Raw genomic sequence first — 13,119 nt, forward strand, 5'->3', positions numbered from 1 at the left:
TATTTAAGTCATAGCCGAAGTATATAACTTTTTGTGTAAGGTTAGACGTTTAGAATCAATTTCAATACTCACGGGAATATTCAATTGTTATTTAAGTCATAGCTGAAGTATATAACTTTTTGTAAGTTTAGCACTTTTAGAATCAAGGTCAATACTCAAATTTTTTGTAAGTTTAGCCTTGTGGAATCAAGTCCAAGACTTACGGGAATATTTAATCGTTATTTAAGTCATAGTTGAAATAGTATATGACTCTTTTTGTAAGTCTAGCCATTTTGAATCAAGCTCAAAATTCACGGGAATATTTAATCGTTATTTAAGTCATAGCTGGAGTATATAACTTTTTTGTAAGTTTAGCCGTTTTAGAATCAAGTTCAAGACTCAAATATTTTGTAAGTTTAGCCCTTTTAGAATCAAGTCCAAGACTCACGGGAATATTTAATTGTTATTTAAGTCATAGATGATGTAGTATTTAACTTTTTGTAAGTTTAGCCCTTTTAGAATTAAGTTTAAGACTCACGGGAATGTTTAATCGTTATTAAATCATACCTAAAGTATACAACTTTTTGTAAATTTAACCGTTTTACGATCAGGTTCAAGACTCACGGGAATATTTAATCGTTATTTAAGTCATAGTTGAAGTAGTATATAACTTTTGTAAGTTTAGCCCTTTAAGAATTAAACGGGAATAATACTATTAAAAATTATTCATGCCTGAAGTTGTTGTATATGAGTCTGAATTAAGTTTGACATATTAATTGTGTAAGCAAATTTTCTACATTTTTGTTTGAAGTTTTGTTGGCTTGTGATGCTAAAACTTCGTGTATTTTGGTAAGTTTTATAGAGTGCTTATTTAAATCAATTATGTTTTAAGGGGTAGAGTGTTGGTTAATTAAGAATTTACACCAAGAAAATCATCTACTTGCATTGTTTTAATAATTATAAATTCACATAATACAATTACCAATAGCTTAGATTATTTTTTGGGTTAATAATCGATCGATCAAAATTTATTAACCTGACTAATTGAATTTGTGTTGAATTAATCAACTAAAGAGGTGAGTAAAGTGAGATTATTATTAAAATATTTCAAAATTCGAATCCAAAACCTCATATAAAAAAATTAAAAGAATAACAATAATTCCATACCCATTGTTTTTAGTGTCTTAGGTTTTTTAGTAGTCCATAGTATCAATGCAATCTACGATGTGGTGGAATGATCAAAATCTTTCTATCTTCATCATATATCTCGAGTTTAAATATAAAAAACAAAAAAAAAACTTATTAGTCGGGAACACTTCCCCTAAGTCAATCTATGTAATGTGAATTCAAATTAATCTGATCGCTAAATTTCAGAAAAAATAAATACATATATAGAAAAACATTGTTAAGAGAGTTAGGATCTTAAGAGATCCTTTGCTTTGAAGTTATCTAATCAATCTATAAAAGATCCAAACAACCAAATAAACAAAAGATATACAAAGTTAATACTTAGAAGATTAGCATATATCTCCATCTAATCAACAATAGATCTTATATCTCCAAATTCTCTACCAACCATTCATCTAAATAGAGACTCTTATATATCCTACAATTTCAAGAAACCAATATGTAACTAATACACTATCAAAAAGTTACAGTCGCGTGTTAAGTATTCCGTCATTCTTAATCATAAGATCTGAGCAGTAGTTGTCAGGACATGAAGTCTGACTTTGGAAAGAAATTAAATATTTTACCTTCGTTATAATTTTTTTTCAAAATAAATATCAAACATCAAATGAGAAACACGCCTAATATGTTATAAGTTAATATCTAAATCACAAGACAACATTTTCTATCTTTGTGCTTCAAATCTGTGTCCTGTTTCAGTTTTCTTTTTCAGAATTCCTGTAAATTCAACAAAATGCAGTGTAATGTTCAGTCTATGGCACAAAAAAAAGACACAAAATGGACAACACAAAAATTGACTACTCAATTGGACTAGAAACTTTTCCTTTTTTTTTTATTAAAAAATTTCGAAATAAGTGACATAGTATTATTTCACTTGAATAAACAATATAGTTCACATGATATAAAATCAATTTGTACTAGTACAAATATAAGAAACAACTTTACTACTTTTTAGACATGTAATTTGAAAGATAATATTTATTACGAAGTTTCAAATTTTATTTGGGAAATTTCACTATGTTGGAGTATTTTCGCATATGAAATTTGATACTCTCTCTGTTCACAATTGTTTGACAGGTATACTAAAAGTAGATGTCCAAAATTTATTGTCAATTTAAACAATAAAGAAATAATTAGTCATTTTTTTCCAATTCTATCCTTAATAATCACTCCATTTTATTCAATTGAAAAGTTATGTAGAATTTTGATATTCTTGCTATAATAGGATTATATTAGTCAAATTACACCTTGTATTAAATTTTTTTTGATGAGAGTACATGACCTTACCTCGACAAACAATTATGAACAGAGTAAATACTTTATAATAGTGATTATTTTTCAATTACAGAAGTGATACACAATTTTTTGTGAATTTACCATATAAAGTTCAATTCAAATTAAATTTCTAAAACTAACCATGATCAAAAATCGAAATTACCTAAAAAAAATCCAGATTCATAAAGGAGAAAGTAAGTTGAGGGCATTTAAAGCATCATCCAATATAAAAAAAATAAAAAAATATTAAGTTCAATCGAATTCATAAAAACATAACATCACATCGATTTTTAACTATCATCGTAACTTGACTCACTATAACAAGTTATCTATCTTATTTTCAAAGGTAAAATAGATATATAACAATAATAGTAAAATAGATAAACTATAATAATAACTACGTCTCATTTTCAAACAAATCAGATTCGACTATAACTACACAAAGAAAAGAGAGCAAAGGGAGGAGGAATATTTACCATTTGGATTACAATGTGGTGGATCTTCAAAAAGTGAAAGTGAAAGTTGTTTATGAGCTAATCCAATATCAAAAAGTATAATCCCATAATTAAGATCATCAACAATAATTCCTTTAACAGGTAGCCACACAAATAATTCTTCTTGTAAAAATCCTTGAACACCATTAAGGCTACCATAAGTAAGATTAGCTTTTAAATAACTCTCATAAAAGGCTATTGTATCAAACTTAGTCAAACAAGGCCCATCTAAATAAACTTCAAGAAGCCCATTAGTTGTTGAGTAATTATAAGATTTTACTTCTTTTGGAAGAAGACCATATGGTAAGCCTTTGGATTTTAAAAGATCATGAATAGAGATAGGTGAAGAATGTGAAAAAGAGATGAACAACAACAAGAAGAAAATGAGTAAAATAAGTTGAAATTGATGATAATATTGAAGAAAAGCCATGAATGAATGAAATGATGAGAGAGAGAGAGAGAGAGTGTTTTGTATTTTTTTTTGGTTTTGATATCATTTATGTAGTTAGATATTATCATTCTTTGTTAATCGCGTGTTTTGTTCATATAATTTGTCATTATTCAGCAATCAATTTATATTCTTAAATATTAGAAAAAGTTTCTCATTTTATGTAGCACTTTTCGCGTTTTGTGATTTAAACAAGTGTATCTTTGACCGTAACTTTTTAATTGATCCTTTTAACATTTTGAATTATCAATTATTGTGACTTATCTTTACACAATTTATAAATATATAAATTTCATTTCAAAAAATTTAAAAATTTCATATGCAAATATCCAGTCAAAGTTAAATCGTTTCGCTCTTGAACAATGAAAAGCGTCACATAAAATGGAACAGAGGAAGTAATATTTGAGCCAAATTTTATTATTTGGAAATTGTTAAAAATTTAATAACTATCCCGAACTTTTATATTTTTTTAGAAACACCTATAAATATGAAATTCAGTTCTAATTTATTGTACAAAATTTATATAGGATTTTTTTATTTGAGCTTGCTCTCCGAAGTCATTTTTTTCGATTAGAACTAGTAATAGTAGCTTCTAAAAATATAAATACAAATTAATGATATTTTTCTTTAATTTGTTTTCTTCTTCTTTCAGATTCATACATTAGTTATGTTACTATTATAACTTTTCACGAAATACGTTTATTGTAAAATGACAATACAAACTTCTAGATATTTGTGATCGTTTTTAGAAACTATGACTCATTTCTTTATAAAGTAAAATATTTACCCCAAATACTATAATCCAAGTTTAAAATGTCCATGAATACACGTAAAATTAAAGAACATAAATATCATTAAATTTTTTTGTGAAATTTAACTAACGAGATTTTTTTTGCTCGGACAGTAAACACTACTTTAAAGTTGGTGGGCTCCAATTGGATTTAAGATAGTAGGCCCAAGTTAGATAGAAAAGGGGCCCAAAAATACAAATTAATTTCACATTTCTTCTTTATTTGCCGGCGAAAGACTTGATCTTGCTTTTGCCGGCGAACCAATCTCCGTTCATTTCTCCGGCGAAATTCCGTTTGTAAGTTCTTTTATACGAGTTATGGATTTTGTTTCAGCTCTTTTTTTGTTAAAAGAAATCATTAAATCCAATTTTTATGATTAATTTTATGATTTTTATCAAGTTGAAATACATCATTATGGTTAATCAGTTTAACAATATTTTCTGAATATTTTTCTAATTAAGACCATAAAAGAGGGAATTTTTATAATTTCATTGATCATTGAAGTTGAAATTTTGACAAAGCTAGAATCTTTGAACTGTAGTTTCTTGTCCTTTGATTTCTTTTACTATAGGTTGATTCCTTGTACCTCGATAATCGTATTACTTTGTTACTGTGTGTTGTTTTTGTTATTATGTGTTTCCTCTCAGGTCAGATATAGGGTAAGGTCTGCGTACACTCTATCTTTGTGGAAATATATTGGGTATGTTGTTGTTGGTAGTAGCTTTGAACTACACCAAGTCGAAAATCAAAGTTTGGGTACTGAAAAAATCGATAGGCCTGGTGATCAATATAGTGAGTTTAGAACTACTAGGTCTTAGGATTCATAGAGTTATTCGGTATGTCTGAGGTGTGGACAAGCTGGTCCGGACTCCACATTTATTAGTAAAAATGTATATTTTCTTGTGTCAACCTCTATCATGGAGGTGTTTGTGACTAAGATAAACATTTGTTGCATATATAGGGGGAGTACAATGCATGGAATTCTAGTGTTGATCGGAGAAAGAGTTTTTGTGATTTTTTACTGAGTTTTTTTCTACTATCACAGCCTGTTTGGATTGAAAGCATGCTGCTATTATTCTCCTTTTGTTTCCTAAAAAGATCAGGTTTAAAATGTTCTTGAGAGCTTTGATTTCGACTTGCTGATATTAGTACATCATTTTTGTGGCAATTTTGAGAAAGGTAGAGCTTAACTGGATCTTAGTTCTTGATGTACTGCTGGTATCTTCTGTATTTTAGGATCAGAGAGATGCACAAAACCTTGGAATATCTGAAGGGGTTAATCATCTAATCCTTTCAACATCAAGCACTTGCAATTGTGTCGTAAGTTTTCCGAAAATGTCATCTGACTACAAAGGTTTGTATTCACCTTCCATTCTTCTTTCATTTGTTATGGATGATATGATGAAACTTCTCCTCTTGCATGGAATGTCTTACCTCACAGGAAAAGCTATTGTACTTATGGGTGTCAGCGGAGCTGGAAAATCGTAAGGTTTCAAGTTGCATACTAATTTGGTTTAACCACAAGAATTGTATAGGTCATTGATCAGTTTCTAACTGCTTGTAGAGTCGAACTAGACCTTAACAAATAACTTTATAGAAGCAAAGATATCTTTTTTACTTGGCAAGGAAAAATGATTTGGATCACTGTAATGCAATACATGATAGTCAATGGTTTACTCTTCCTAGGAGACCTTTACTAAAAAGAAAATCTTCAAGCCTATTTGAACATGTTATTCCGATTTGATACATCTCCTGATTCAATTTTCAAGTTCTGAACTTTTAAGTAATTCTTATGCATGCTGGCTCAGAACAATTGGTGAGATGCTTGGAAGAGCTGTTCATGGCCGCTTTCTTGATGCGGATGATTATCACTCAGAGTCCAACAAAGGTAAGGACTATGATCATGACTTCTTAATTCAAATCATAGCTGATCAATGAGATCATATTCCCAAGGGGTGCATTTATTGACGATTTGCTTGATCAAAACAGAGAAGATGAAGAATGGGATACCTCTTTCAGAGGAAGATCGTGTTCCATGGCTTGAAGCATTGCGGAATACACTGAGAAGAGGATTAGTTGACAATGAAACACTGGTTCTTGCTTGCTCAGCTCTGCAAAAGCGGTACAGGGAAATCCTTAGATCTGCAGACCCAAATTATGAACCAGGTTCTTATGCGAGTATTGTTAAATTCGTGTTGTTGGACGTTGGGGCTGAAGTGCTTGCCGCTCGGCTGGTCAAGAGAGCAGCTGAGGGAAAGCATTTCATGCCTGCAACGCTCTTGCAGACCCAACTGGAGTTGCTTCAGATTGATGAAGCAGAAGGGATACTTAAGGTTGATGCTACTATGGATCCTGACTCCATATTGAAAACCATACGAACTTTTGTCGTCTGATCATAAGTCTACAAGGAATGGATTAAATTGAAGATGAATCACTTTAAAGAGAAGTCTGTGATAAAAAAAAATTTCTTATTGTAATATAAATTTTTCATTGCATTTTTGATAGCAAGACATACATCTGAACAACAAATCTAAGAAAAATTAGATGAAAGTAATGATGTTTCTCATTCAAGAGCGTTGTGACTATAGCAAAAGCAAAGAGACATTCAATTCATGTTATACCATTCTTGTGTATGGGGAAGATCAATGAAAAAAAGCTAATTCGTTATTATAGTTCTTGTGGTCTGGAACACGAAACTAGCCATTCAATTCATGTTGTACCATTGCTTGTGACCAGGAACCCAGTTTGGACATGTGGGACTGAAGTGTCTGGACATGACTCTCGAATTCAATAGCTCAACAAGGGGTGCAGATTTCAGGCATCGGGGTGTCTTGTATTGGTCAGGGGAAGCACCTAAGCTAACAAAGTAATCCATGAGCTTGTCAAAAGTCCCAATTTCCACTATCCTGATCTCCAGAGGCCCAATGGATTTGTCAGAGGCACGGCCCTGGCGGTAGACACTATTTAGAGATTCTTCAATGGTGAGGCAACAATCTTCAAAGACTGAAGGAGGAATATGTGTAGAGCCATTCAGACTGAGCTCCCAGTAGAGGACATAGTGGCCTGGAATGGCGGTGGTATCGGCATAGCTGGTGTACTCAACTACATTTGCATCAAATGGTATCAGATTGTGCACTGCATTTTTCACTGCATTTTGTAGCTCAGCTTCATCAGTCTTGTCGGAATCAATGCTCAAGATTACATTTTCCCGACATACGAAGCAGAATTGAGGTGCGTTGTTCTTGTATCCAGCAACTCGAAGCACATCACCCACCCTGTATCTATAGAGTCCTGAATTGGCACAAGTTCAAGCAAACTAAGCATTAGCAGACATGTTGGACAGACAAATTGTAAAAAATAAACGAGTCGAGCATTTTGTTTGGCATTTTAAAGTACCTGAATATGTGGTAACAACCAGCTCGTACTCCTGGCCAATCTTGACATCAACCAGATCGACCAATTGATTCTGTTCTTTCTCATTAAGCGACTTAGACTTGGAGATAGAATTGATGAGTCCATTGTCTCTGTGAATTGGTGCAAACTCAAAGTAGCACATGGTCGGAATAAGGGTGTAACAGACTTCGCTGGGCTTACAAAAGGGGTTCAGGTTGACTCCAAAGTGGCACTCTGAGGAAGCATATATGGAAGAGACAAGAGGGAGGCCGTTGCTATAATAGTCAAGGGTAGGTATATACTGTGACATGCTTCCGGTTACAATAACATCCACATACTTGGTGTTAGGCCATAACCTAGCGATGATCCCTTGCCATGAGTCTTTACTGCATTCAGCCTCGATGAAATCAGCTAACTCTGGGTCAGGTTTGAGGATTTTCATCACTGACTCTCTGACTGACAGATTTGTGATTTGGGCGTTAACAGTTCCCGTTCGAATATCATTACAAAGTAGAGACCAGTGCTTTTCTAGGAACCGGATGGCACGGATGAAGCCAGATGCGAAGGGCGAGCCAACCCTGAGGACTTCTTTGCGTTGGTAGAGACCACAAAGCATTTGGGAGTACATGTTCTGGTAAGAGTCTTGGCAGAGAATGGTTTCAGTTGGACTGGTATAGTTTGCATAGGGGCTAAAACGGTTGTTGTTGAAATAAGGACTCTTGAACATACTTGTTAAAACAGGGCGAGCTGGTAATCCTCCTGGGGTCTTGGCTTCAGACTTTATGGACCAGAAATACATTCCTTTGCCCTTCTCCAAATCTGGAACGAATTGGCTTATCACAGACATCCCAAGGCCACGAAGATGAAATCTCTTCCCAATCTCTTCTTGAATTGTTGGCATCAATTTTCTCTCCCCTCCGGACGTCCCAGAACTGCACACAAAGATTGCACTTCAGCAGAAATTAAAGACAAAGGATACATATGCAAGAACGAGAACATGTTAATGAGATACAGAGAATGTGAATTGTGTACTTTATAATCATACACCATTGAGACGGAGATGCACATCTCGAAAAGACAAACCTTGTCAAGAATTCAGAGGTGGATTGGAAGCAGAAGATTGGAGATTTATCACCATTGGCTATACGGTTGATATCAGGCTGAATATCTTCGTAGGTGATGACAGGCATGACTTTCTTGAACGTCTCTCTGTCAGTATGACCATTGAGATCATGGCGCTGTAAGTACTCAACGTTGGCATTTTGAGAGAGGATTTCAGCAAGAACTCTCTTTTGGACCTCATCAACGTTGGTCGTGACCTCTTCAATGAAGTGAAGAGCCTTCTTGTTTTCCTCCACTATACTACCCTCAGTAGCCTTCATCGGGCTCTTTGATGCCTCAGGTATGGCTCTTTCCATATTAATAAAGACCTGACTGCGTCAAAGATTTGCTATTAGGTGAACATAATGTATATTGTGTGTGTGGAGGAAGGTTGAAGTGGCTTTGTATAGAGGATGTTTTAAAAGCAGAGACGGATGGAGTGTATTGACTATGGCTATGGGCTCAACTGAATTCAGTATGTAAACTTGTCTCTGATAGTAGAAAAATATGTTTCAGTGAACTTCAAAGACATACAACTTTAAGGACACATATAATCTTTTTGATAATTATGGACTTTTGAGCACAGATGAACTCACAGATAGATCCACGCGTTGCGCTCTTACCAGTAGACTAAAGCCATACAACATTGACCCTTGAAAAGTAATTCACAAATCAACATAGAATAAAAAATAACAACATGGCTTGATCATCATACAATTATCAACAGTTGCAATTATAATATTTCCTATCTGTTTAGTGTGGTTTCATTTTTTATACATATGTTCCTGACAGATCTATCTTCATTATCATGTGTTTCACTCTTTATACACAATTTATGGCATATTTCAGATAAAATATTATTTTGTTATTGGTAGCTAGTGTAGTGTATTAGTTGAGTGGTTAACTGCTCTACAAGATGTTAATATTAGATTAGTGATATGATTAGTACAGCTATTGACATCTCAGCTGTTGAGTTTTCTTCTTTGTATGTACCATTGCAAAGTCTGTTCAATCCAAAGAGAATAAAAGGTTGGTAAATTTCTGTACTTTTTTCTTGGTTAAAAATTACGCGATTTAATTTTATTGTGTCATTTAGGACTCATGTGTTTATTTATTTAAAAGTTGAACAAATAAACACATATTCCTACATGTTATCCTACAGATCATTTTTTGTCCTACGTGTATTGTGTCATGTAGGACTCATGTGTTTATTTATTTAAAAGTTGAATAGTTAAAGTGTCTGTTTGTGCATTATGAAAGTTGGAGGTCAAAGTTAAAATTTGAAGCAAAGTTTAGGGTCTAATATATGTATTACGTCTTTTTCTTTTCACTCAGCGATTGATATTCATATTGGGGTTTGATTAATTTTAAATTACCAGATGCTTGGGAAAGAATTAGAAGTAAATCCATCAAATTCAAGACCTCTAAGAAAAAAAAAAGTTTATGTACAAAAATGAGTTCAAGCAATTTTTCAAATTTTATAAAGAGAAATGATTTTTGTTTGAATTAATTAACTAACAAAAATAATCAACTAATTAGATAATATTAAAATTGTATAATGTTATTCGCTGGTCATGAGTTCGAATCGTAAAATCAATCACTAATACTTGCATTAGATTAGATTGTCTATATTACACCTTTTGATATACAATCATTCCTCGCATCTTACTAACATAAAATATAATATATACCGAACTACTTTTAAAAAAAAATATAATATATGATATTTAAGATAAATTTTTAAAATATCAATGAGATGTGGATGTTTTACTCATATTTCACGTTGCAAGAAAAAAAGTAATATATTTAAAAAATAAAACAAAACCTTTTTACCAACCCATTCATTGCAAAGAAAAAAAAAAGTTGTTAAATGCAAAGCCATTAGAGAGTTTCCTGGTAAATCTTTTTATTTATTTCTTAGTTTAAAATAAAAATTACTACTAATTCTCAGTTTAATTTTGTTGTTAACTTGAAATCTAATCATTATTTGAAGATCAGTTGGTGAACTTTGTGTTTAGTTTACATTTTTTTTCTTTTCAGATTTGTTTATTTGATATGAATAAAGTTCGCGTATATTCTACTTTTTATTCTACTTGTGAAATTACATTGTATATATGTTGGCCTGTTTTTAATTTTTTTTTATAAATAAATCGTTTTATAATCGTATTGTTCATGTCAGTTTGTTTGGATCTGTTAAATGACTTGGACAAATAGAAATACATCTTGATTAATCCTTATTTTATTATTTACTCCTACTGTCCTATTTTATGTGACACCTATCTTTTTTAGTTGGTCCAAATAAAATGTTATCTTACTATAATTAGAAACAATGTAACTTTAAAGTTCTCAGTTTATCTTTAATAAAACAATCACACAAATATCTAAGGATTATTTTAGACTATAAATTTCTCTAGTCTTCCTTTTTTCTTAAATACTGTGTGAAGTCAAATAGTGTCAAACGAAGAGTGATTTTTAGTGTGTGACTAATGTGTTTATGTGAACTCAATAGCTTTAGCTCGGACCTTGTATATGAGTTTGAAAGTTTTACTATAAGTAAGCATAAGTAATTGATTTTGGACATAGTAAATCGAATGAGTTGTGATAAGAATCATGAAGTAGAATCTAACACACACAGAGTTCAAATTTTAGATTCGCTTATGTTGTTATCGATATTGAATCTATCTTAGTCGAGTCGCTAATTTACTAGACCATGTGCATACCTACACCAAACTAAATTCGAATTCACGCAGAGAAGTCTGTAAAGCGCTAATGTGATACATTTACAGGTCCTTATAAAACATTGGCTGAAGAAAACTAGAAGAATTTTGAGTTTATTGAAGAGGTGACTATCAATGTTGATGAAGTCCAAAAGAGAGTTCTTCGTGAAATCCTCACTCGAAATATCTAACGTTGAGTACTTGCAACGCCATAATCTCAATGGTCGTATTGATAGAGACACAAACAAGACGGTAATTAGACATGCTTGCAAGCAACACATAATTGTAAAAGGTCTTCATGCTAAGGGTGTGAGCATACAAAGGAGCAAACATAATAACTTCTTTACTAATTTTAGAGATGCAAAATTATTACAGAGATGGAAAAAGGAAGTCATGAATTGGTTTTAAAAATAAGGAAAAAAGTGATTACAAAATGCAAAAAAATTATTTCAAAAGCAATAGCGAAATATTATAAATACAACAAATTGTTTAAAAGAAAGTCTTTAGCATGCAAAAAAAAAAAAGGTTTAGTTGAGAACGTTTTAAAGTAGCAAATTTTATTTGTTAATGCAAAAATTATTTTTTAGAACAAATTTTATTTATTTGAGGTAGAAAAATAATTTTAAGGACAACGGTAGATTTATTATTGATGCAGAAATTATTTCTTAGAACATTATTTTTTTATTAGCTGCAGAAAATAATTAGTATCAACTTTAGATAATAGAGGGGTTAATTATGATGCAGAAATATTAATTATTTTGCAGATTTAAGGATAAACACATGCAGAAAATAAAGGCGGAAATTAACTTGAAGTCATTAGTTAGACAAGATCAACCAAGTAAATTAAACAAAGATGATTTATTTTGTTTAATTCTTTTTAGTTAGATCTAAAGTCGTTTTATCGAACAGATTAAAATCCTATAGGCATGCTTTCTAACACAAATAAGTTTACAAATTAACATATAATTCCTTAAACTTATTTTATATTTATGGAGTTAAAGAGTTGTACAAACATTACAAGCAAAACTAACGAAAAATAAGTATTTTTTTTATATATATATATAACATTAAAATGGACTAAACTTTTTCCACAATTTCTTCTAGGTGACTCTTCAACATCTTAAACTCTAAGTTTGAAACCTGCTAGAAAGGGTGATGTAACACATATACAATGGAAAAAAATAATTGTAATATAAAATGCTCATAGTTACAAATTGCTTTCATATGTACATATATAAATAACACACATAAGAAATAAAAAGGACAAAGCATAGACGAAGACCTATTACCACAAATAGGGAGAGAGGATAAGAGAACTATCTTGGATGCTTCCTTTTTGTTTCCAACACACAACAATGATAATTATGCAGAACGAAATTTTAAAATAGTAAAGAAGGCTAACCAATTATGCAGAAAGTTTTATCAGCAATGAAGTATCTAGCGAGGTTTTCAATCCACAACCGCAACACAACAATGCCCTAAAGAATGATGCAAAGTTTTACTAAAGTTCTTAATTTTTTTTTCAGGAATAGAGAGTAATATTTAGTATTTCAAGAGAGAGAGAGAGAGAGCAATGAGATAATGAGAGAGTTAACGAGTCTAGCTCTTGTGGAAAGAAGTGAGTGAATATCAAGATGTGAGAGTGTGAAATAATGAAGGGAGGGGGGGGGGGGGGAAACCTATTTATATAGCAAAGGGGGTGGGGTGGGGGGACAAACAAGAAAAAGAAATAT

At 31.8% G+C, this 13,119-nt stretch overlaps 2 protein-coding genes and 1 long non-coding RNA gene across 6 annotated transcripts; 1 reads left to right on the forward strand and 2 right to left on the reverse strand.

Annotated features, from left to right (window-relative positions):
* Positions 1 to 1,514: 1,514 nt before the first annotated feature.
* LOC104649506 (uncharacterized) lies at positions 1,515 to 3,584 on the reverse strand. Its single transcript, XR_011211942.1, has 2 exons — positions 2,919 to 3,584; positions 1,515 to 1,884 (listed from the first exon to the last, which is right to left on the reverse strand). It is a non-coding gene; the product is annotated as an uncharacterized lncRNA (long non-coding RNA).
* Positions 3,585 to 4,327: 743 nt separating this feature from the next.
* On the forward strand, positions 4,328 to 6,847 carry LOC101247372 (gluconokinase). Of its 4 annotated transcripts, none has more exons than XM_019216138.3 (5): positions 4,328 to 4,471; positions 5,412 to 5,529; positions 5,617 to 5,664; positions 5,984 to 6,063; positions 6,165 to 6,847. In XM_019216138.3, the coding sequence occupies exons 4-5, from the start codon at positions 5,997 to 5,999 to the stop codon at positions 6,566 to 6,568; spliced, it is 471 nt and encodes a 156-aa protein (XP_019071683.1). In that variant the 5' UTR covers positions 4,328 to 4,471; positions 5,412 to 5,529; positions 5,617 to 5,664; positions 5,984 to 5,996; the 3' UTR covers positions 6,569 to 6,847. The 4 variants fall into 4 exon arrangements, with proteins under 4 accessions (XP_019071683.1, XP_010327154.1, XP_025883483.1 ...); XM_010328852.4 differs by having other exon boundaries at positions 4,338 to 4,471; positions 5,617 to 5,659; XM_026027698.2 differs by having other exon boundaries at positions 4,338 to 4,471; positions 5,412 to 5,659.
* On the reverse strand, positions 6,627 to 9,474 carry GH3-7 (indole-3-acetic acid-amido synthetase GH3.6). Its single transcript, XM_010328855.4, has 3 exons — positions 8,652 to 9,474; positions 7,572 to 8,500; positions 6,627 to 7,466 (listed from the first exon to the last, which is right to left on the reverse strand). The coding sequence occupies exons 1-3, from the start codon at positions 8,984 to 8,986 to the stop codon at positions 6,880 to 6,882; spliced, it is 1,851 nt and encodes a 616-aa protein (XP_010327157.1). The 5' UTR covers positions 8,987 to 9,474; the 3' UTR covers positions 6,627 to 6,879.
* Between the last annotated feature and the right edge of the window lie 3,645 nt (positions 9,475 to 13,119).

Source organism: Solanum lycopersicum, chromosome 10 (genome assembly GCF_036512215.1).
Source record: "Solanum lycopersicum chromosome 10, SLM_r2.1".
Lineage (NCBI taxonomy): Eukaryota > Viridiplantae > Streptophyta > Magnoliopsida > Solanales > Solanaceae > Solanum > Solanum lycopersicum.

Excerpts from the sequence above, each read along its gene's own strand:
- LOC101247372 (XM_026027698.2), top strand. The coding sequence starts at position 5,511 with ATGTCATCTGACTACAAAGGTTTGTATTCACCTTCCATTCTTCTTTCA. Across the intron at positions 5,660-5,983 it reads GTCAGCGGAGCTGGAAAATC|AACAATTGGTGAGATGCTTG; the intron begins GTAAGGTTTCAA and ends ATGCTGGCTCAG. Across the intron at positions 6,064-6,164 it reads TCACTCAGAGTCCAACAAAG|AGAAGATGAAGAATGGGATA; the intron begins GTAAGGACTATG and ends TGATCAAAACAG.
- GH3-7 (XM_010328855.4), bottom strand. The coding sequence starts at position 8,986 with ATGGAAAGAGCCATACCTGAGGCATCAAAGAGCCCGATGAAGGCTACT. Across the intron at positions 8,501-8,651 it reads ACCTCTGAATTCTTGACAAG|TTCTGGGACGTCCGGAGGGG; the intron begins GTTTGTCTTTTC and ends CTTTGTGTGCAG. Across the intron at positions 7,467-7,571 it reads GGTTGTTACCACATATTCAG|GACTCTATAGATACAGGGTG; the intron begins GTACTTTAAAAT and ends GTGCCAATTCAG.